This window comes from Camelina sativa, chromosome 17 (assembly GCF_030686135.1).
Source record: "Camelina sativa cultivar CO46 ecotype springtype chromosome 17, ASM3068613v1".
Classification (NCBI taxonomy): domain Eukaryota; kingdom Viridiplantae; phylum Streptophyta; class Magnoliopsida; order Brassicales; family Brassicaceae; genus Camelina; species Camelina sativa.
In genome coordinates, this window is record NC_141896.1 from 1513791 (window position 1) to 1532583 (window position 18793).

Here is an 18793-nt window from a genome sequence, read left to right on the forward strand (position 1 = left end):
TAAAATAATTGTCTAAGAACTGACTTTTAAACGAACTAAAAAATCGTGATTATTGAAAGTACCATTTAATATATATAGTGCTTCTTAAGCTTAGCCTAGAAATAGTGTCCTTATATTATAGAACTGGTGGTAAGGCAAAATAGAAAGATACAAGCACAAATGTTTCGACACACCATTTTGGTATACAATGGTTTTGTTATTGCAGACCCAAAAACAGAGAAACTTGGATAAGGACTGAAACCCCATAGTTGCATATATCTGGTAATATATATCTTGCATCAAACTGAAACTTTTTAAGTTATCGTTTCATATCCTGTAATGCGTCAGATACGATGTTCCATCCAGACCTTTCTCAATGTATCCCTTTGAGTACTCTGGTACAGTGAATTCTCTGTATTTTGGAGGATTTTCTTCAGACAGAAGCTCTTTTATTGGTCCGTAAACTGTGGAATTTCATTCATACTCGAGCTGAAAAAGGACGCTACTGAAATCCTCGGTCCAGCTCTGTTTGCAAGCACCCTATGCTCCGCGCTTTTGAACTTGTCATTTGTCATCAGCTGCACAACAAACCATATAAGAGCAACTTAGCTGAGAAATTTAAATGTCTGTTTCCAGCCAGTGTATCTAATTATACTTTTAGTTCTTAAGTATGGAACAATTAATGAGCTTACTTGCAAGAAATCACCGATGTTGATGACAAGTGCCCCAGTTACAGGCGAGACATCAACCCAGCAGTCTTGATGAAGAACTTGAAGACCCCCGATGTTGTCCTGAAGAAGAATGGTGATAAAGGTGTTGTCCGAATGCTTACTTGTGCCCAAAGTTAGGTCAGGTTGTGGACAGGGAGGGTAGTAGTGGCATATCATATGCATACCCTTCATGACACCCATACTCTTAAGGCTCTCTGAGCTCAAACCAAGAGCTTCTGAGAAGTTCAAAGAGCAAACCACCTAAGCTCGTCACATGCACCAAGTATCCCATCATAGCATCTCTGAGACAATTAATGATGTTCAATTTATTTGAAACATATCTTAACTATTCCCTAAGACTTTACAATGAAATTAGAAACAAAAGTAATTACCTGCAAGCCACTGGGATCTCCTCTGGGTTTGGAGAATTAGGAGCCATGTAACAAGCAAAAGAGTCTCTCCAGTTACCAGAAGACGAACTGTACAGTTCGAAATTATTGTGGTAGATAAATGTTTTTGTGAAGTCAAGCGAGAAGTAAGATTTCTTAACCTCGGGATCTTCATCATGAAACCTAACAACTCCATCTTTAATATCTTCAAGAACACTTGAAGGAACACCATGGTTGATCACCTGGAAGATTCCCCACTTCTCTGAAGCGTCTTTGATCTTCTCCACAACGCCTTCACGTGACAGTGCGTCCTTGTGGACGCCTGCAAAGTCGATGATAGGGACTGAAAATTCCGAGGCACCAACAGAAGGTTTCTTGTCGTCTAAGGCAACTGGAGGACATCCAAAGATAGGAGGAACCACCTTGGTCCTCTCTTCGTGAGAGTTGCATTCGATCGAGTTTTTCGCCACCATTTTGTTTATCTCCTTTTTCTTCTCAAAATTTGTCGCAATAATTAAAGCTTGCTTATGGAACAAACCCAATAACAAGAAGAAGAAAGAGATGAGGAAACAGAAACGTGGAGAAGATCATGCAAAACACGAGAAGCGAGCGTTACAGACTTACTAAAGACAAATTCAGAGTTTGGTCTTCGTGTTATGTGGGACCGATTATATTAACGTTATAACCGATTGAGTTCAGTCCTACAAGTGTAGGTACAAAACAAACCATAAGTAATTTGTTGTCCACAAACTCGTTGATGAAAAAAACTTATTTGAAAGTGGTTCAAACATTAACCATCTATAGCTTATACTTTGTACATTACCTTGTTTAGCTTACAAAAATTTCGATGTCTTGTTTTTTTTAATCTACTATAGAATAGAAACTTCTTTGACAAAGTCCCATTCTCCCACAACATATTGCTCCATATCTAAAAAATCATTATAACTATACCATCCCGGATCCTTTACATGGTCGATGATGCAAGGATATCAGACAGGACCAAAAAGACTCTCAGTTCCAGCTTTTTGTTTCTATTGATTTAACTACCCTGTTGAGAAAACTGAACAGCAGCTGTTCGAATCAAGTTAACCAGCTCGTCGTCGAGCTCATCGAGCTCACCTGAGTCACGAAGCTGATGATAAATAGGAGCTGCATGATTAGCAGCCGCTTCCACCAGTTTCCACATCGAGAAACTTGCAGCTAATTCGATTGTTTTGATAGATAACTCTCTAGCGGATTCCAAGCAAGAGAGAATCACGTGAGCACAATCGTTTTGAAGATCTTCCATAATCCACCATTCAGAAAGCGAGTATATCTCCACATAAGCTTGAAGCTCATCCAGTTTTGCCTCGTTGTCCATGTTGTTCCACTTGCAACCCGAAGGAGGGTTTGGCAACTCATCAGAGTAGAACCAACTCACGAGCTTTGTTAACCCCAACCAGCTCACAGGAACGTTTAGTCTATCCGTATGGCTGCAGATTTGATATCCAATTATAAGATGTTGAGTCTTTTATTCCTCAATAAACACTAAAAAGCTGCTAAATACATTTATCTCTCTACCCACGTTAGAGTAACACACACAGCAAAAATACCAAATACCAAGACTAAATCTGACTAACAAAACACGTGATCTACCGGATGGGGTTTCTATTTGAGTTGGACGGTGTTATAGAAACTTGAAATTTAAACGATGTACGGACAGTGTCCACCCCTAACAAGAATATGCTGGCTTTAGGAAAATCCTAGAACTAATACAGCCACCAACATACGTTCCACTATATATGCCAAAGAAAAATTAAGTGAACTTAAATACCTCTCCTGCATCCCGGACCGGAACAAGGCACGTAGGTATTCACAGCCTGACGACAGTATAACTCGGTGAGAGTGGGCATGAGGAGATGTTGAGGAGCACATACGGCAGTTGAAGCCAGCCACGTTTGTTTCTTTAGGTACTAATATCACATCTCTGAAATTACAAGAATGCTATGGTTTATATCTGGATTTATCTGTCTATTAGCGTCGATAAGAATAATGAGACTGGTAAACTTACGAGAAATGGATGAGTTTAGGAGCGAGTGCAAGGGTTATATCAATTCCGGGTATTAAAGATCCCCACTTGGGTCTTCTTCTGCAAAGCATCTGCAGCAGAACCTTCGCCTTACAATGTCTAACCAAAGTTTTCAGCTTTTTCAGCAACGTGCTTTCTACTTCCACATACCCAGAGTAAGCAAATTCCAATAGTTTAACAAGCGCCAAAGTATCCACATTGACAGACATGCGGATTTCTTGAACGGTTCTCTGAGATTTCTCAGTTAATATAGTCGAGCCATTGTGAGCTCTTTCCTTGGGAGGCAGCAACATTGGACACCTGACAGCGATAATAACTTTGTGTACACTCACACTATTCCCACTAGCAAAAAGGAGTCGCATATCGCTACATTCCTCATCTTCATAAGCTCCCATGAGTCTTTTCCCCAAGTTATGTTGGAAGCCAAAGTATCCAAGATAGCTTAGGATGTGTGCAGCATACCACTTTGGACCAGAGCCATAATCTCCATCTCGGATTTCCTTGAGTGTTGTGCATAACCGATCTTTTAAATTTTCACTCTTCATTGAAAGATCTTCAGCGTGATACTGTCCAGAGAATGAATGATTCACCAACTCGGTCAAAGCCAAGAGAGCGTATAGAAGAAAAGCATCCTTGTTTTCCCAATCTTCCGTACATACCCAGCAACATATCCTCTTTTCAGAGGTGCTCTGGGGAGAAGGCGCAAAACTTGATGCTCCAACATTTTCCCAATTCCGTTGATACCAGCTACAGAAAGATAATAGTATCTCCAAACCCTGGTTTCTTAAAATGAAACTCGCATATTGAGGGATCGATGAATAGCATGCATAGCCCACCAAACAGACGGTCGTTTGGAGTATATTTGGCAGTATGTAACCTCCAGAGGATGGAATATAACCCATGAACTTCATAAGGTAATTCAAATTTTCCTTACCACCTTCCTCTAGGATAAATGACAAGGTAACTCTGGCCCTCGATGATATGTATTTGGAGGGGGAATTTATCATCATTAGCACTGCTCTTGATGCTGACTCGCTATGGGAGGCGCTGATAATATCAGTTTGACATATTTGATAGCCTTTCTGAACTGACCTTGAAAGAGTCAAGCTTAAAAAAAAGTCGAAAGAAAAATAATCAGAATAGATAAAGACTATATCCAAAAAGAAGCGGTTATGTGAAACAAAACAACCCATGACTTACCATGCACATGTGATAAGAAAGTTGAGGCAGAGTTCATCCTCATGCAAAATGGAATCGAACTCTTCCTGACAGTGAGCTGCCAAGAATCCAATTATATCCCAAACATATGACCTCAGACTAGGTAGAAATTTCGCATTCAGTACCTTCTCAGCAAGTGAAATTTCTTCTTCCAGAGACACACTACCATCCAAGGATTGACTACGAAAATTCTCCACAACAAGACTAAGAAGCGCTTCAGAGATCCGATACTTCCAGAAATAAAAATGATGTTTTCCTTCCCAACGAGTGATTAGAGCCAGCTTACAAGCCTCCACAAGCAAAGACTTCTGGTCATAAGAAAGCTTTCCTGAGCTCAAGGACCACTTACCCATAGTCTGAACGGTAGCCTTTACTAGGGACTCAGAACATATGTCTATCATCTTCAAGCACTCTTGGTTACCTGTCTGAGCAACGGCCAATGGTTAGAAATCCAAAAACAAAAAGAAGGGTCATCAGGCAAGGTGCAATTACCGCAAGCCTTTGTGCTAGCTTAAACCCTTCAATTCGAGCATTTTGAGGGCTTGATTCCTCCATGCAGCTAATCATCAGATCTAACATAGGCTTTCCGTTGTCTATAAGTTCATTAGCGCCATGGCCACAAAGAGCTGAAACAGAGAAGCACATAACAAGGGACAAGTTAGGGCCAATTTTTACTTGTTAGCTAACTCGAGAACATCATGATATATAATTTTGACAACCAAATATATACCTAGAGAAGAATACAGCTTCAAAGTTGCAACTCTCAAACCCAAATCAGGCTTCTGACTAACACTCTCCAAAACACTCATCAAAGCAGGGTTGTGCCAAACAGAATACCTAGACTGAGGCCACTTCAACATTATCGTACTCAAAAGCGAAGCCATCTCTTGAAACCACTCCACTGACATACTCCCTTCAGAAAAGTTCTGAAGATTAGCAACAACGGAAACCACAGTTTCCGCGCCTTCAAAAATCTTCCACACTTCCTTCTCCTTGGTCTCTCGTAGGTTAATAAGAATAGCATTCAAAGCAACAGCACAGGGAAGGCAAACTTCAAGTTGTTGACAACGTAAGAGAGGTGACAAAGACTCAACGAGATCCAAAGAATATGATTGCAAGATAGAAGGAGGAACAATACGAATCAACCTAATAACTACATTGGCTGCTAAACCCACCACTGCTCTGTTCTTACACCCAAGAATAAACACCAACGCCCCTGCTATATCAGAAATGGACTCCTAAAGCAATACAAAAACCAAAATAAAACATTGGAATCACGCAACTAAATTACAACAAAAAGTCCAGAAATTTCAACAATCACAGACCTTAAGACGATTGTTAGATGTTGCTCGAGAAAAACAATCAAGGAAAGCTGAAATTGACTTCACGACATGTCTCTGTATCTCGATATCAGTACACTTCCACTTCTTCCCCTTCTCATCACATACCCTAACACAATCAATCACCAATATTTTTCTCAGGAAAACTATTCAAAGTAAAGGAAACATCATAGAAACAAGGAGATCGAGAGTAGAGAGAGAAAGAGGACCTGAAGCCGAGATTGAGAGCGTGGTAAAGACGCTGGTGAAGAGTATTGATGTGCCCGGTGCTGTTTCCTCCCTTTGACGACGCCATATCTGTCGCCGGTGTTCTCGTTTTGGCTGATATTTACCCGACGGATACGAAGAAAAATTTGATACACCACCGTCCTTTGATTTTGATAATGGGCCTTTTGGTTCAACAATAATGGGCCTTTTGGTTCAACAATAATGGGCCTTTTGATAAGGCTTTCTCTAATTCGTCTAATCAATATATAATTATATATATATATATATATTTTTTTTTAACTATCCCAAACAATTATGAAATTAAATTAAGGATACGCCCAAAATACTTTCATAGATATGTATATAGGATGAAAAAAAAAAAAAAAAAAAAACTCTATTAAGAAACCCAGCCTCTAATTATGGTGCTAACTTTTTAAAAAATGAAAAACCTGGAGTAGCTATGTGACAAAATCTCAAGTTATATAAGATGCTTGAGATTCAAGTCCTCAACATGGTCTATAAAGGTGTACACGTTATTACCCGCTCCCATTCCTTGGATTCGAACTCTTCTGATAGTTTTCTTCTCGAGATTGTAGTAAAAAACATAGAAAGGGTCGTTTAGAATTGGATATTTTACCGAAAAGACAACTTCATCTGTACGGGTAACTCCAGCAATGTGTAAGGTTCTCTGTTCAAAAACATGCTCCCACAGAGGAGAAAAAAAAGTAAATATGCTTCGACCACTCATGTTTTTCAGGGTCTTCTAAAACACACAACACAAAAGCCCCATTTTCCTCACTAACACAGTCATAATCTGGCGTCGTAATTGAACCCAATTTACCCTTGTAGTTTATTAGGTTTGATGTATGATGCACTACACTAGCGAAAGCTTCCGTGACTTTGATAAAGCTGAACTTCTCAGACCTAACATCAAAGCAAACTATCATAGAAATCGATGAAGACATGTTGACCTTAGCTTGGTAGTACAAAATATAAATAATACATGGATCCCTCCACTCATTGTCAATTGGTTTTGAGTTGGAAGTCCACTATTTAATATGGTATCAGAGCCCATGGTTAGGCCCAACAAGCAAATTCTCACAAAAATGGTTTTCCACCTATATGGCCCATATAAGTGATATGTCTTGTTGTGGATTAAAATTTCTCTCGATTGTGGGGTCACCCGTGGATGTCCAGTGCCACAAACTTCACGCTACAGATGTCCAATCCTGAGCGTGAGGGGGGTGTATTAGACTATATCCCACATCGAGAGAGATATGATTTGTGGGGCAATATAAATAGTACATGGATCCCTCCACTCATTGCCAATTGGTTTTGGGTTGGATATTCATGTTTACTAATACAAAACACCATTGATGCATATCACCTTCCATCCAGGACAATGGGGTATGCAACACTGGATCATTCTCCAAGATCCAGTTCCTCCTAATGTTAGAACTTGATGCTCCTCAGAGATCCCATCATCTGATCCAGATGGAAAGGTCATGGCCAACACCTTGAATTGTTTCTCGATCGGATCGTACCCTAAATAGCTACTCAGCGCCACCCTCCTCCTCGTCTTCATTTTAGGTAAGGTAAAGGATTGTCCGGTGCTAGGGTTGCATATCACCGTCACATTTTTCCTTCCCCGTTTGTCTTTAAAACAGACCAAGCCACTTATAGGATTAAATATTTGGAGGAATTCATCACAGCGGAGCTTCATATGATAATCGGCGGCTACTACAGGAAACCAGTTCTCACAATTAGTTTGTGGGGTCGAGAAGAAGAACAACTCATTGTCTTTTACGCAGCTCAACAAAAGCTGAGGCCGACAAGAAGATTTGGTCAGGAACAACTCAGTGAAATCTGTGCGGCCAAGTATGGAACACCAGAGCTTCGATACGCTACGAAATCTCGCTATAGATTTCGCCGGCAAACTTAGGAGTATTTCGTAAATCATATCAACTGGAATCGGCTCTGAGTATTCACTTCTTCTCCTCCACGTTTTCATGTCGTTAAACCCTAGCTAGCTTCCACCCAGTCAGTAGTTTGGGGTCGACGACGTTAACAAAAACGTGGTTCAATACAGGGTTCAGGTTTCAATATAATAGGTTAAAAAATTAAGCACATGTAACCCAATGTTTAATATATATAATAAGCCCATGTCGGAGGTTCGTGTTTGTTGTTGTTTATCATAGTAAAAATAAATAATAATAATAACAAAATTCAAAAAGCAATCACTAAGTTGCGGAAGATGTAATTCTATAATGATAATGTAAGGAGAAGTCGGGACAGATTTATAGGGTTTAAGAAACCGTCGCTCTAGAAGATGTATAAACGAAGAATAAGGTCCGAGAAGGACACAAACTGAGACGGTTAGACAGTGAGGCGTAGAAGTGCAGCGACGGCGCGGCTAGGGTTTGGACTTTGGAGGGAGAAGAGAATAATACTATTTAGTCTCATTATTTTGATTAACATTATTATTCTTCAATTATTTTGGTTTAAAATTATTACCAAAATAATTCGATATGGTATTGTTGTAAATGTAAACACACTAAAAGGAAAAGAAAAGGTTGACATTTAAATGCATATTTATCCAAACTGGAATAAAATAAAATAATTAAGTTAATTCGTTTTAACATTTTCTTTTCTTACCTAAAATTAAAGGAGGAAAGTTCTATAATAAAAAGGGAATACTTGAACCCTATATAAAATAACCGCGCGTCTCTCTTCGTAGCACTAAATTAACTCTCTTCTTTGCTTTCGGATACTTGAAAAAAAAATGTATAACCACCTAGCTATGTCGCTTGTGGAGTTGATGGAATCAAAGAATGGGTCCAATAACCCAAAGTTTATAGTTAAGAAAACCCTATCAAAATCAGATCATGCAACACGTCTATTGAATATCCCTCATCAAAAATTGGTGAACAAGGATTTTCTTAACTATAAACACGACTCTTTCTTGAAGGATTTCGAAGACGTTGGCTCTACTTCTCAAGATAACTTCGACCCTTTCTTGGAAGATAACAGCCACCTCTCTTCTCTTTTCCACGAAGATTCCGGCTACGTCGACCCTCATCCCGGCCCCATCGACTCCTCTTTGGATGAAACAGATGCGGTCGTCAAATATTTCGACCCCTGATTCCGGCCATGCACGAAGCTTTTTCCCATGGACTTTTACCTCTTTTGCCGTGCCATGCAAGTAGTATTTACCTTTTTTAGTGGCATTTGAAAGAGTTTTTTCATTGTTTCTTTTTGTTACCTTTCCTTTGTTAGCTTCATTAAATGTAAATTAATTTTGTTGCATGTTTTTGGGAAAATTTCCTTTTCCTTTACTAAAATACAAAAGTGGGCCGTTCCCTTTTATTCTTCAAGCTCATCATCATCTTCAAAATTAGGATCAGTAGATACTAGCTAGTGTCTATAAATTGAGTAACTATACCATTCCGGATCCTTTTACATACTTAGTCGATGATGTAAGGGCATCAGACAGAACCAAAAAAGCCTCATAGATTCTCAGTTCCAGATTTCTCAAAACTGTCAAAGCCCTCTTTAGATTTTGCGCTTCTGTTAATTTATAACCACCCTGTTGAGTAGAACAATATTCACAAGCTTCTGTCCAAATGACTACAAACTTTTAAGATCCAACTATCAGATGTTGAGTCTTTTATTCTTCAGTAAAAACTCTAAATACAGATATCTCTGCCCACATTACAGCAACACAGACATCAAAAATACCATATAACTACTCAGGTTTCACCTACAAGAACTAGAGGTGGACAAACATACCCAGAGTATAATCTGACTCGCACCTAGTCTTGGTCCAGGGAGTCTTGTTACCTTTTCTCCTGGATAACCGTGATCAACCGGATGGAATAATGTCCTAGAAGGTGCTAGAACTAGTACAGCCACCAACATATTTTCCACTATATATGTAAGGAATGCTATATTGAGTATATCTTTACAATTGTACAATGGAGGTTTATATACAAGAGAGGTGAGGGAGCCTCTAGGTTTAGTCATTACTATACATTCCTAATATGGAGATATGATATGATCTTGTGTATCTTGGAGTATCTCTTACAATATATGCCAAAGTAAAATTATGTGAAGCAAGAGTAACTGTTACATACCTCTCCTGCACCCCAGACTAAGACTAAACAAAGATATTGTATATGTTTATTCATAGCAAATTGATAAACCGTAATTATCAGCGTTTATATATGTTTATGCAATCATTTCCTTCTGAGTATCATCAAAAGGAAGACAGAGTTAAAAACACATTCACACATCTACATGTTAAGCTTCATATATAACAGCACATAAAGCTTATTCTGATCATTTGCAACCATTTTTTCCCAAACTTGAAGCAATCAAAATTAAAATTTATACATCTACATTTGAATGTTGTATTGTAATTTGTACATGATCTAAATCGTAGATGCAGCCAACAAATTAGTTGAAAGATAAGGGCTATATTAAGAAAACCACCCTTTAGTTATGGTGCTAAATTTGGAAAAAAGAGAAAAAAAAAAGGTAGCTATATTAAAAAATCTAAGTTATATAAAAGCCTAAGTAAGATGCTTGACCTGCAAGTCCTCAACATGGTCTACAAAGGTGTACACATCACCCATGAACGCTCCCATTCCTTGGATTTGAACTCTTCTGATAGTTTTCTTCTCAAGATTGAAGTAGAAAACATAGAAAGGGTCGCTTGGATATATTCTCGACAAGATAACTTCATTATTACGGGTCACTCCAACAATGTGTAAGGTTATCTGTTCAAAAACATGCTCCCACTGAGGGGGAAAAATGTAAATATGCTTCGACCACTCATGTTTTTCGGGGTCGTCAAGAACACACAACACAAAAGCGCCAGTTTTTCCACTGACACAGTAATAATCTGGTGTCGTAATTGAACCCAATTTACCCTTGTAGTTTATCAGAGTTGATGTATCATGCACTACACTAGTGAAAGCTTCCGTGACTTTGATAAAGCTGAACTTCTCAGACCTAACATCAAAGCAAACTATCATAGAACACGATGAAGACATGGTTACCTTAGCTTGGTAGTACAAAACACCACTGATGCATATCACCTTCCATCCAGGACAATGGGGTATGCAACACTGGACCATTCTCCAAGATCCAGTTCCTCCTAATGTCAGAACTTGATGCTCCTCAGAGATCCCATTATCTGATCTAGATGGAAAGGTCATGGCCAACACCTTGAATTGTTTCTCGATCGGATCGTACCCTAAATAGCTACTCAGCGCCACTCTCCTCCTCGTCATCATTTTAGGTAAAGTAAAGGATTGTCCGGTGCTAGGGTTGCATATCACCGTCGCAACCAATCCATTTTTCCTTCCCCTTTTGTCATTAAAACAGACCAAGCCACTTATAGGATTAAATATTTGGAAGAGTCGATCACAGCGGAGCTTCATATGATAATCGGCTACTACAGGAAACCAGTTGTCACGAGTTTGTGGGGTCGAGAAGAATACCAACTCATTGTTTTTTACGCAGGTGAACAAAAGCTGAGGCCTACAAGAAGATTTGGTCAGGAACAACTCAGTGAAATCTGGGCGGCCAAGTATGGAACACCAGAGCTTAGATACGCTACGAAACCTTTCTATAGATTTCGCCGGCAAACTGGAGAGTATTTCGTAAATCAGATCACTTGGAATTGGCTCTGAAAATTCACTTCTCCTCCACGTCTTCATGTCGTTAAACCCTAGCTAGCTTCCACTCAGTCAGTAGTTTAGGGTCGATACGACGTTAAAAAAAAGTTAGGGTTCAGGTTCCGATAGGCTTAACCGTTTAAATAAAGCAAATGTAGCCCAATGTTCAATATATAGCCCATGTCGGAGTTTCGTGTTGTTGTTGTTTTTTCATTTAAAAACATACAAAAAATAAATTTTCGTTTGGAGCCTTGTAATTTTCGTTTTTTAAATGGAAAATTAAAATTAAAAACAAAAATAGTTTGCCACGAACACGTCCAAATAATTCTTAAAAATCTTAGGAATCTAACTTGGACAAATGCTTGTTTTCAAGTATTTTTAAGATAATACTTGTTAGCCACGAACACGTCCAAATGATCAAAGTGAGATCATGACAAGCATCCTGAGAGAAACCGCTGCGATGTAAAAAAAAACCAACACGTCTTGTGAGAAAGTGAGCAGGGAAAACCTAGGCAACACAGAACAAATAACAAATGTGCATCTCCATACCTGAAACCATAAATGATCCGCTGTTAGTATCTGAGCAAACTTGACAATCCTTGAGGCTGATGCAACGACAAAAACATGCACACCAAAGTTAGCAAGGGACAAGAGATAAAAAAAAAAGTAACCAGACATATATAAGCACGTCTCATGAGTGGTAACTTACCCATTCCATATTGCTGCTTGTTGTTATGATCCTTTGACAACATAATGACAAAGCTATTCAGGAGTAATTCCAAAATCTCCCTAGCCGGATGCAGTTGGGTTCTCACCAACCTGAGAGAAAAAGCAAAGAAGACCATTAGATACCAAGCATTCACATATGAAACAACAACACAAAAGGGAGAAACGGATCTAGGTCTTACTCTCCACTGTTAGCAGGGACGTAGAACGTATTGCTGTCAAAGTCGGGGTTGGTTTTCACTCTTACCAGACTCAACGGCGGCAATGACTTCAAGAGAGTCTGTGTTATTTCTCAAATAAATGTTGTATTTATAAACACAACACAGATGTGAAAAAAGAAATATGAAAAATTACATAGGTTCAAATCTATACCTCAAGAAGTATGTTTCTCTTGTTCTTTTTTTTCATCATTCAAGTTTTGGAGAGACAGTTTGTAGTCACGGACAGCTGCAGAGGAGAAGAAAGCATCAGAACAACACAAAGAGTCATTATCAAAAAAAGAATATCATAGATTAAGTGAAAAATTACTGTGACAAACCTCTCTGTTTTGTTTTTATCCCGAATGCTACTGCAGCAACCATCAAATCAGCTGAAACGAGAAAGAAGAGAAAACAGCATCAGAAGCAGGGTTAGTACTTAGTAGTATAACTTGGTAAATCACAAAAATCCAAGTAAAAAGAATAAAGAGAGGAGAACAGAGTTAACTTACCTTAACAGCATGAGGCAATGACAAGTACCTTTTAGTTCAAAGGATGGTGCGTTGAATTTTAGTGCCTTGTCGAGTTCCAACTTCAGTAGCACCTTGTTGTTCACCCAAAAAAAAACGTGAGTATTGTTAGAGGATAGAGATAAGCTTGTAATAGAAGAACATAAAGAAAAGAGTAAAATTGTGAGATGACTTACAAAGCAATAAGAAGAGGATGTCCTTTCCATCGTTTGGGTCCATAATTCAGCATCATCCTTAACAGTAATGGGAAGGAAGTGAACCTCAGCAAATTAAAGAAGACATCACCAGCTCTCCGCATATGATCCTGTAAAAAATGGATTTCATATCAGAAAGAAAAAAAGCAGACAGCATCAGAAGCAGGGTTAGTAGTTTAACTTGGTAAATCTAAAAATCCATGTAAAAAGAAGAAAGAGAGAAGCACATAGTTAATCAGTTAACTTACCTTAAGCCAATGACTTACCCGTCTCTCCATATTGATGGTAACCAACTCCTGAGAGGAAAACAAAAAGGACATATCAACAGTTGTTTCACTATATATCGAAAAAGAGAGAGTAAAATATGGGAGATTAGGAAGACAAACAAAAAAGAAGACTCCACAATCAAACCATAACCGAGAGATCTTAGTACCAGAAACCACAAAAGGTCTTGCGCTTTAGCAAGTCATCATCATCTCCACTGATGCCTTTCTCTGCTAGTCTACAGCAAATTTGACAATCCTTGAGGCTGATGCAACAAACAAACAAAAAACATGCATACCAATAGTTAGCTAGCTAGAGACAAAAAGATAAGAAACAAAATAACAAGACATGTATAATAAGCAAGTCTAAGCTCATGGCTGAAAACTTACCCACTTCATATTGCTGCTAGCTGTGATCCATCCTTTGACAAAGCTTGCTGTTCAAAAGTAAGACCTGCAACAAAGAGAGAGAGAGAGTGAGACCCCCCCCCAAAAAAGAAAAGAAGTCGTTAAAATCAAACAGAGAGTGACAAGGATGAATAAAAACCCAAGAAGATCTTAGTACCCTCCTCCTCAATCAAATCATCAGGGAAAGATCTTAGTACCCTCCTCCTCAATCGCCGATCGATCAATACAGTTATCCTCCGCAATCAATCAATCTGGATTAACAATATAATAATAGAAACTATGAGTAAATAAAAGGAAATCGAGTGAGGAAAAAAAAAAACCCTAGAATATAGAAATCAATTTAGAGATCAAACCGTAGAAGAAGTTGAGAGTTCAGAGACGAAAGCCACGCTTCCAAAAAGCACCTGCGAGAGACAGAAGGAGAAGAAGAAGAAGAAGAAGAAACGAGTTAGCAAAAAAAAACAGAGGAAGAAACACAAAAAGCAATCACCGAAAGATCAAAGCCAAACCCTAGAAGAAGAACTCACTCAGAGGCCGTGGGAGCGATAATCAGATAATAAACTTGCTTTCGAAACACACACACCTGCAACAAGAGACGACGAAGAAACAAAACAAAAAAAATCAGAGACGCGACGCGTTAAGAAGAAGAAGAACAGAGCAATGCAATTGGATTGAGAGAGAGACCAAACCCTAGAAGGATAGGAACGAAACCCTAGAAGAATAGGAACGAAACCTTAGAAGATCATCGGTTTTGAAAACGCAGACTCGCCGAAGAATACACAAACGGAAAAGAAGAAGAAGATGAATTGTGTTGAGTCGAAGCGAAGCAGAGACAACAAAATATAATACAGTGAAGAACAGAGTAGAGGCATTTATTTATAGATAAATATTATTATGACGGTCACGATTTCATTACTAAACTAGGGTTTCGACGGTCACGATTTTCTCACTTACCCTATTTCCTTTTTCCAACTTTCTTCTTATTGGACTGGGCTGAGTATTATTAATGGATAAAATTTAACCAAACAAGATTGGACAAATCCTTCATTATATGGGCTGAGTAAGCCTTAATGGGCTGGGCTTACTACTCCATCATTTATATGTCTATTTTTTAAAACGTTGTCGTTTATTTCTTTTCCTTTCTTCGTTATTCAATGTTTTTACACAGAACCTTCCCATATATGAGGAGCGTTTGACCAAACCGTTCTAAATCAGTTTCACCTCTACTCTAGTAATATGCTCTGTTTTATATTTCTCTGCGAGATACAGAAAGGGAGAGGAGGAACGTTCCCACTGATGATGCTACGGAAGCTGTGAGAGGGTATTCTCATATAAACATCATTGCATTTTGTATTTTCTGAAAAATGATTAAAATTGGTTTTCAAATCCCTGGTGAATCGTATGTGTGTGTCAGTGTGTGTGTGAATTTAGTTCCACTGGAGCGGCAAGCAACGATGATGTGTAAGACTAACGTTGATTCATCTTTGTAAAGGTCAAATGTGATTTTAAAACCTTCATCTAAGTAACATACATATTCCATCTAGCTCCTTAGACTTGGGGGGAACCACACCAATAACTTCATATTTCAAATATTAGCCTTACACTCCAACCATTCTAGACTTCAATGTGTGGTAACAACTGCAACAAGGGCATGACATGCCAAACAAGATGAGGCTCCTCAAGTTACGAACAAAATATTATGAGTTGCGAAAACATTACTTCAACAATTGTAGAGGCAAGTCAAAGCTAGGCAACTCTGTGTTAAACAAAACAAAAAGGTACACTAGCCAGAGTATAATCCCTCAGAGTAACTGTTAGTCTGTTACACACCTCTTCCGCACCCCCGACCGCAACAAAGACTAAACAAAGATATTGTAAATGTTTATTCATAGCCAATTGACATAAAACCGTAATTATTAGCGTTATATATGTTTTATGCAATCATTTCCTTCTGAGTATCATCAAAAGGAAGACAGAGTTAAAAACACATTCACACACCTACATGTTAGGCTTTATATATAATAAAGCTTATTCTGATCATTTGCAACCATTTTTCCCCAAACTTGTTGCAATCTGATCAGAAGAATCTTGAATACCTTCCAAATTCTTCCCATCTGATGCCAACGAGCAAGAATGAGAAACGAAGAACACACTCGAAGAAGAAGAAGACTCAGCAGTCGAAAACAATTCCCTTTCGTCAAACCCTCTAGATTTCTTCATGTCTCTCTCTTCTTCTTCTTCCTCAGGTTTCCCTCTCTTTGACCCGTTGTAACGAACAGCCGAAGGTACTTGTTGGTCATTAGAAGACACAGACGGGCAAAGTCCAGGTTCTTTAATGGTATTAGCCCCTAAGGCCTCAAAGCTGTCTGCTACAATCTCATCGGGTGCTGCCCCTATCATTATCTGTGCTTCACGGGTTCTTGATATGGCTTTAGCGAGTAATTCACGAGCTGTGTCGATGTCTACAATGGGTTTTGCATAGTTTGTCCCGAGTTCCACTCCAGAAGCTTTGAGTACCGTTAAAGGAGCGTCCCATGGATGATGGATCCATTCAGTTGGCAATCTCGCTAGCTCGGGAAGCCATTGCCTTATGTACTCACCTTCCGGGTCATATTTGGCGCCTTGTAACTGAAATTTAAAACAGAGATGTTCATAGACTTCAGAACTAAAATAACCATAACCAAATAAGCCTAAAAACTCTAAACTGTATAAGACGAGATTCATAGCTTACCGCGGGGTTGTCCAAGCGATCAAGCTCATGGCCATCAGGTATGCTCCCAGAGATATACTGCCAGCCAAGGATGTCACATTCCAAATCAGCATCCAAAAGTGTATCCCAGAAATACTTCATTCCCCATTTCCATGGAAGGAGAAGAAACTTCACAGCAAAGCTTGAAACAATCACTCTTATTCTGTTATGCATCCATCCGGTAGCCCAAAGCTCTCTCATTCCAGCATCTACCAAAGGATAACCGGTCCTGCCTTGTCTCCAGGCCTTGAACTTATCAACATCAGCATCCCAAGGGAAAAACCGAAGGTGACTCAACAATGATTGCTCGTGAGTAAACGGGAAGTTGAAACATATATAACGAGAATACTCTCTTAGACCGATCCCTCTAAGAAAAAGATCTGCACTTTCTTCTCCTTCACTGTTCTTATCTCTTGCCCATATAATATGTTTCATCCGGGCACACTGGAAGACATGCCTGACGCTTATTTCCCCAAAATGGAGATATGGAGAAAGAAGTGAAGTTGAATTCCCAACAACTTTCTTGCTGCTCTTTGCGTAACTCATCAACTGCTTCTCGATGAACTCATTTAGTATCTTATCAGCATTGCTCCATCCTGGAGACCAAGCTCTTGTTAACAACGCATTGCTCGGCTTTTCAGCCTCATTCTCTAAGCCTAGTTCTTCGATTGAACATGCCCAAACCGCTTCAGCCGCTAACAAAGAAAAGACATAAACTTTTACTACTTCTCCTGAAGAAATCAAAAACGTTTTAGCTTTTACATAATACTCTTTTAAGGTCTTACCAGCAGTTAATGGTATCAACCGCCAAGGAGGAGGAAGCATAACTGACTCAATCGGCATATCTAAGCATTTCTTCCAGTACGAACTGAAACTCGTAAAAGGTTTGCCCTTATCGCAGTATATCTCCCACGGCTCATACAACAGATCTCCATTGTAGCTTTGCACAGAGATCCCACGTTCCACCAGCTTCTCCTTTACGGTATGGTCCCGAACTAACGAAACAGGATCTACAACAAAGAAGACATGTTACATTAGAGTTGTCTTCTACACTAACTTCAAGAGAATTTATATCACTTGAGATGTAGTACCGTAGAGATGGTTAAAAACGACTTTTGTAGCACCGGTAACGCGGATACAATCCAAGATGGCAGAAACGGTGTTATGCGTTTTGATTAAAGTGAGGTCAGAGCCAAGAGCCTTCAAGGATTGAGATAAGTGAGCAAGTGATTGTTTCATCCACCATCTCGAAGCTCTTCCAGGATAAAACTGTCCTTCTTCTTCAGGACACCAAATAAAGACAGGAAAAACAGATCCTTCGTGAGCAGCTGCTGCTAATGCAGGATTATCCTCAATCCTTAGGTCTCTTCTAAACCAAACTATGGTCTTTTTGTCCGTCGTCATAGTTACTCTTTCTGAATCAATACCGAATCAGCTAAAGTTCCACTCTTTAACCTCAAGCTCCCCCAGATGTTAGCTACTATATCAATAATAGAGAATGATTAATCAGAAAGCTATGATCTTTCAAGTCCTAACCACAAAATAATCTACAAAAAATAACATACAAGAAGGGCTTTGATTTAACCCTAATCCTTAAACCAGAGCAAGCAAGAGAATTTTCAATAGAGAGAAACGAGAAATCAAAGGATGAAGATCTACTAAATGAAATACAAAAATCAAAAGCTGGAAGCTTTTTTTTTTTACCAGAACTTGAAATCAGAGTAGTGGTAGATATCTCTCTCTCGGCGAAAAAGATCTGGAATCAAAAGACTGACAAAGGTTTAATTTTTAGTGACTTGGGATCTTCTTTCTTCCTATTTTGGGTAAGATTTGAGATCTAACGAAAGACGAAAACATTACCCATGAGAGAGTAGTAGTATGAATGTAATAATAATTGTCAAATATAATAATAATCACAACGAGCCAAAAGTAGGGAACTTTATCCAGAACTTGTGGCGTATGTTCTTATAATATTGTTTTTTTTACCGACATCTCATCTCTCATTTGCTAATCTGCGATTTTATTGGGATCGATCATCATACCAAACTTTTTGGTAATAAGATATTTTATTTTGTTTATAAGAGAGATCGAATTGTGTTTGGGTGTTCTAGTGGGCCTTTAAACCTAGAGTGAA

At 38.9% G+C, this 18793-nt stretch overlaps 3 protein-coding genes and 3 pseudogenes across 57 annotated transcripts; all 6 read right to left on the reverse strand.

Annotated features, from left to right (window-relative positions):
* Window positions 1–90: 90 nt before the first annotated feature.
* Window positions 91–1671, reverse strand: LOC104754572 (1-aminocyclopropane-1-carboxylate oxidase homolog 7-like; annotated as a pseudogene). Its single transcript, XR_015585685.1, has 3 exons — window positions 1082–1671; window positions 672–991; window positions 91–557 (listed from the first exon to the last, which is right to left on the reverse strand). The product of XR_015585685.1 is annotated as a 1-aminocyclopropane-1-carboxylate oxidase homolog 7-like (transcript).
* Window positions 1672–1832: 161 nt separating this feature from the next.
* On the reverse strand, window positions 1833–6077 carry LOC104754573 (BTB/POZ domain-containing protein At1g04390). 2 transcript variants are annotated; one of them, XR_015585684.1, is made up of 9 exons: window positions 5914–6070; window positions 5690–5813; window positions 5095–5602; window positions 4857–4990; window positions 4490–4789; window positions 4347–4422; window positions 3129–4253; window positions 2892–3044; window positions 1833–2550 (listed from the first exon to the last, which is right to left on the reverse strand). XR_015585684.1 is itself a non-coding variant. In XM_010476788.3 (8 exons), the coding sequence occupies exons 1-8, from the start codon at window positions 5997–5999 to the stop codon at window positions 2118–2120; spliced, it is 3006 nt and encodes a 1001-aa protein (XP_010475090.1). In that variant the 5' UTR covers window positions 6000–6077; the 3' UTR covers window positions 1833–2117. The 2 variants fall into 2 exon arrangements, 1 of the variants encoding a protein (XP_010475090.1); XM_010476788.3 differs by having other exon boundaries at window positions 4347–4789; window positions 5914–6077.
* A 312-nt stretch (window positions 6078–6389) lies between these two features.
* On the reverse strand, window positions 6390–7922 carry LOC104759070 (F-box protein DOR pseudogene; annotated as a pseudogene).
* A 2466-nt stretch (window positions 7923–10388) lies between these two features.
* On the reverse strand, window positions 10389–11634 carry LOC104759071 (F-box protein DOR pseudogene; annotated as a pseudogene).
* A 215-nt stretch (window positions 11635–11849) lies between these two features.
* LOC147923238 (uncharacterized) lies at window positions 11850–14825 on the reverse strand. Of its 50 annotated transcripts, none has more exons than XM_087493742.1 (15): window positions 14595–14825; window positions 14438–14493; window positions 14264–14314; window positions 14068–14161; window positions 13893–13956; window positions 13673–13768; window positions 13488–13535; window positions 13222–13349; window positions 13028–13119; window positions 12857–12907; window positions 12691–12765; window positions 12501–12598; window positions 12302–12411; window positions 12142–12197; window positions 11850–12047 (listed from the first exon to the last, which is right to left on the reverse strand). In XM_087493742.1, the coding sequence occupies exons 11-15, from the start codon at window positions 12727–12729 to the stop codon at window positions 12021–12023; spliced, it is 330 nt and encodes a 109-aa protein (XP_087349868.1). In that variant the 5' UTR covers window positions 12730–12765; window positions 12857–12907; window positions 13028–13119; window positions 13222–13349; window positions 13488–13535; window positions 13673–13768; window positions 13893–13956; window positions 14068–14161; window positions 14264–14314; window positions 14438–14493; window positions 14595–14825; the 3' UTR covers window positions 11850–12020. The 50 variants fall into 50 exon arrangements, 46 of the variants coding, with proteins under 46 accessions (XP_087349868.1, XP_087349867.1, XP_087349862.1 ...); XM_087493741.1 differs by having other exon boundaries at window positions 14600–14790; XM_087493736.1 differs by having other exon boundaries at window positions 13056–13119; window positions 14644–14762.
* A 945-nt stretch (window positions 14826–15770) lies between these two features.
* On the reverse strand, window positions 15771–18768 carry LOC104754574 (cryptochrome-2). 4 transcript variants are annotated; one of them, XM_010476793.3, is made up of 5 exons: window positions 18364–18768; window positions 17751–18139; window positions 17445–17669; window positions 16642–17354; window positions 15771–16538 (listed from the first exon to the last, which is right to left on the reverse strand). In XM_010476793.3, the coding sequence occupies exons 2-5, from the start codon at window positions 18061–18063 to the stop codon at window positions 15948–15950; spliced, it is 1842 nt and encodes a 613-aa protein (XP_010475095.1). In that variant the 5' UTR covers window positions 18064–18139; window positions 18364–18768; the 3' UTR covers window positions 15771–15947. The 4 variants fall into 4 exon arrangements, with proteins under 4 accessions (XP_010475095.1, XP_087349855.1, XP_010475092.1 ...); XM_087493729.1 differs by having other exon boundaries at window positions 17751–18136; window positions 18364–18752; XM_010476790.3 differs by having other exon boundaries at window positions 16642–17669; window positions 18364–18654.
* Window positions 18769–18793: the final 25 nt, after the last annotated feature.

What these genes read in the sequence shown, in the direction of transcription:
- LOC104754573 (XM_010476788.3), bottom strand. Translation starts at nt 5,999, where the DNA reads ATGGCGTCGTCAAAGGGAGGAAACAGCACCGGGCACATCAATACTCTT. An exon ending in GAAGCTGTATTCTTCTCTAG is followed by an intron (nt 4,991 to 5,094) that starts GTATATATTTGG and finishes TCTCTGTTTCAG; the next exon opens with CTCTTTGTGGCCATGGCGCT. An exon ending in CGGTCCGGGATGCAGGAGAG is followed by an intron (nt 2,551 to 2,891) that starts GTATTTAAGTTC and finishes TCAAATCTGCAG; the next exon opens with CCATACGGATAGACTAAACG.
- LOC147923238 (XM_087493742.1), bottom strand. Translation starts at nt 12,729, where the DNA reads ATGATGAAAAAAAAGAACAAGAGAAACATACTTCTTGAG. An exon ending in GTCCCTGCTAACAGTGGAGA is followed by an intron (nt 12,412 to 12,500) that starts GTAAGACCTAGA and finishes TTTTTCTCTCAG; the next exon opens with GTTGGTGAGAACCCAACTGC. An exon ending in CGGATCATTTATGGTTTCAG is followed by an intron (nt 12,048 to 12,141) that starts GTATGGAGATGC and finishes TTTACATCGCAG; the next exon opens with CGGTTTCTCTCAGGATGCTT.
- LOC104754574 (XM_010476790.3), bottom strand. Translation starts at nt 18,063, where the DNA reads ATGACGACGGACAAAAAGACCATAGTTTGGTTTAGAAGAGACCTAAGG. An exon ending in CGTTTTTAACCATCTCTACG is followed by an intron (nt 17,670 to 17,750) that starts GTACTACATCTC and finishes TCTTTGTTGTAG; the next exon opens with ATCCTGTTTCGTTAGTTCGG. An exon ending in ATCGCTTGGACAACCCCGCG is followed by an intron (nt 16,539 to 16,641) that starts GTAAGCTATGAA and finishes TTTAAATTTCAG; the next exon opens with TTACAAGGCGCCAAATATGA.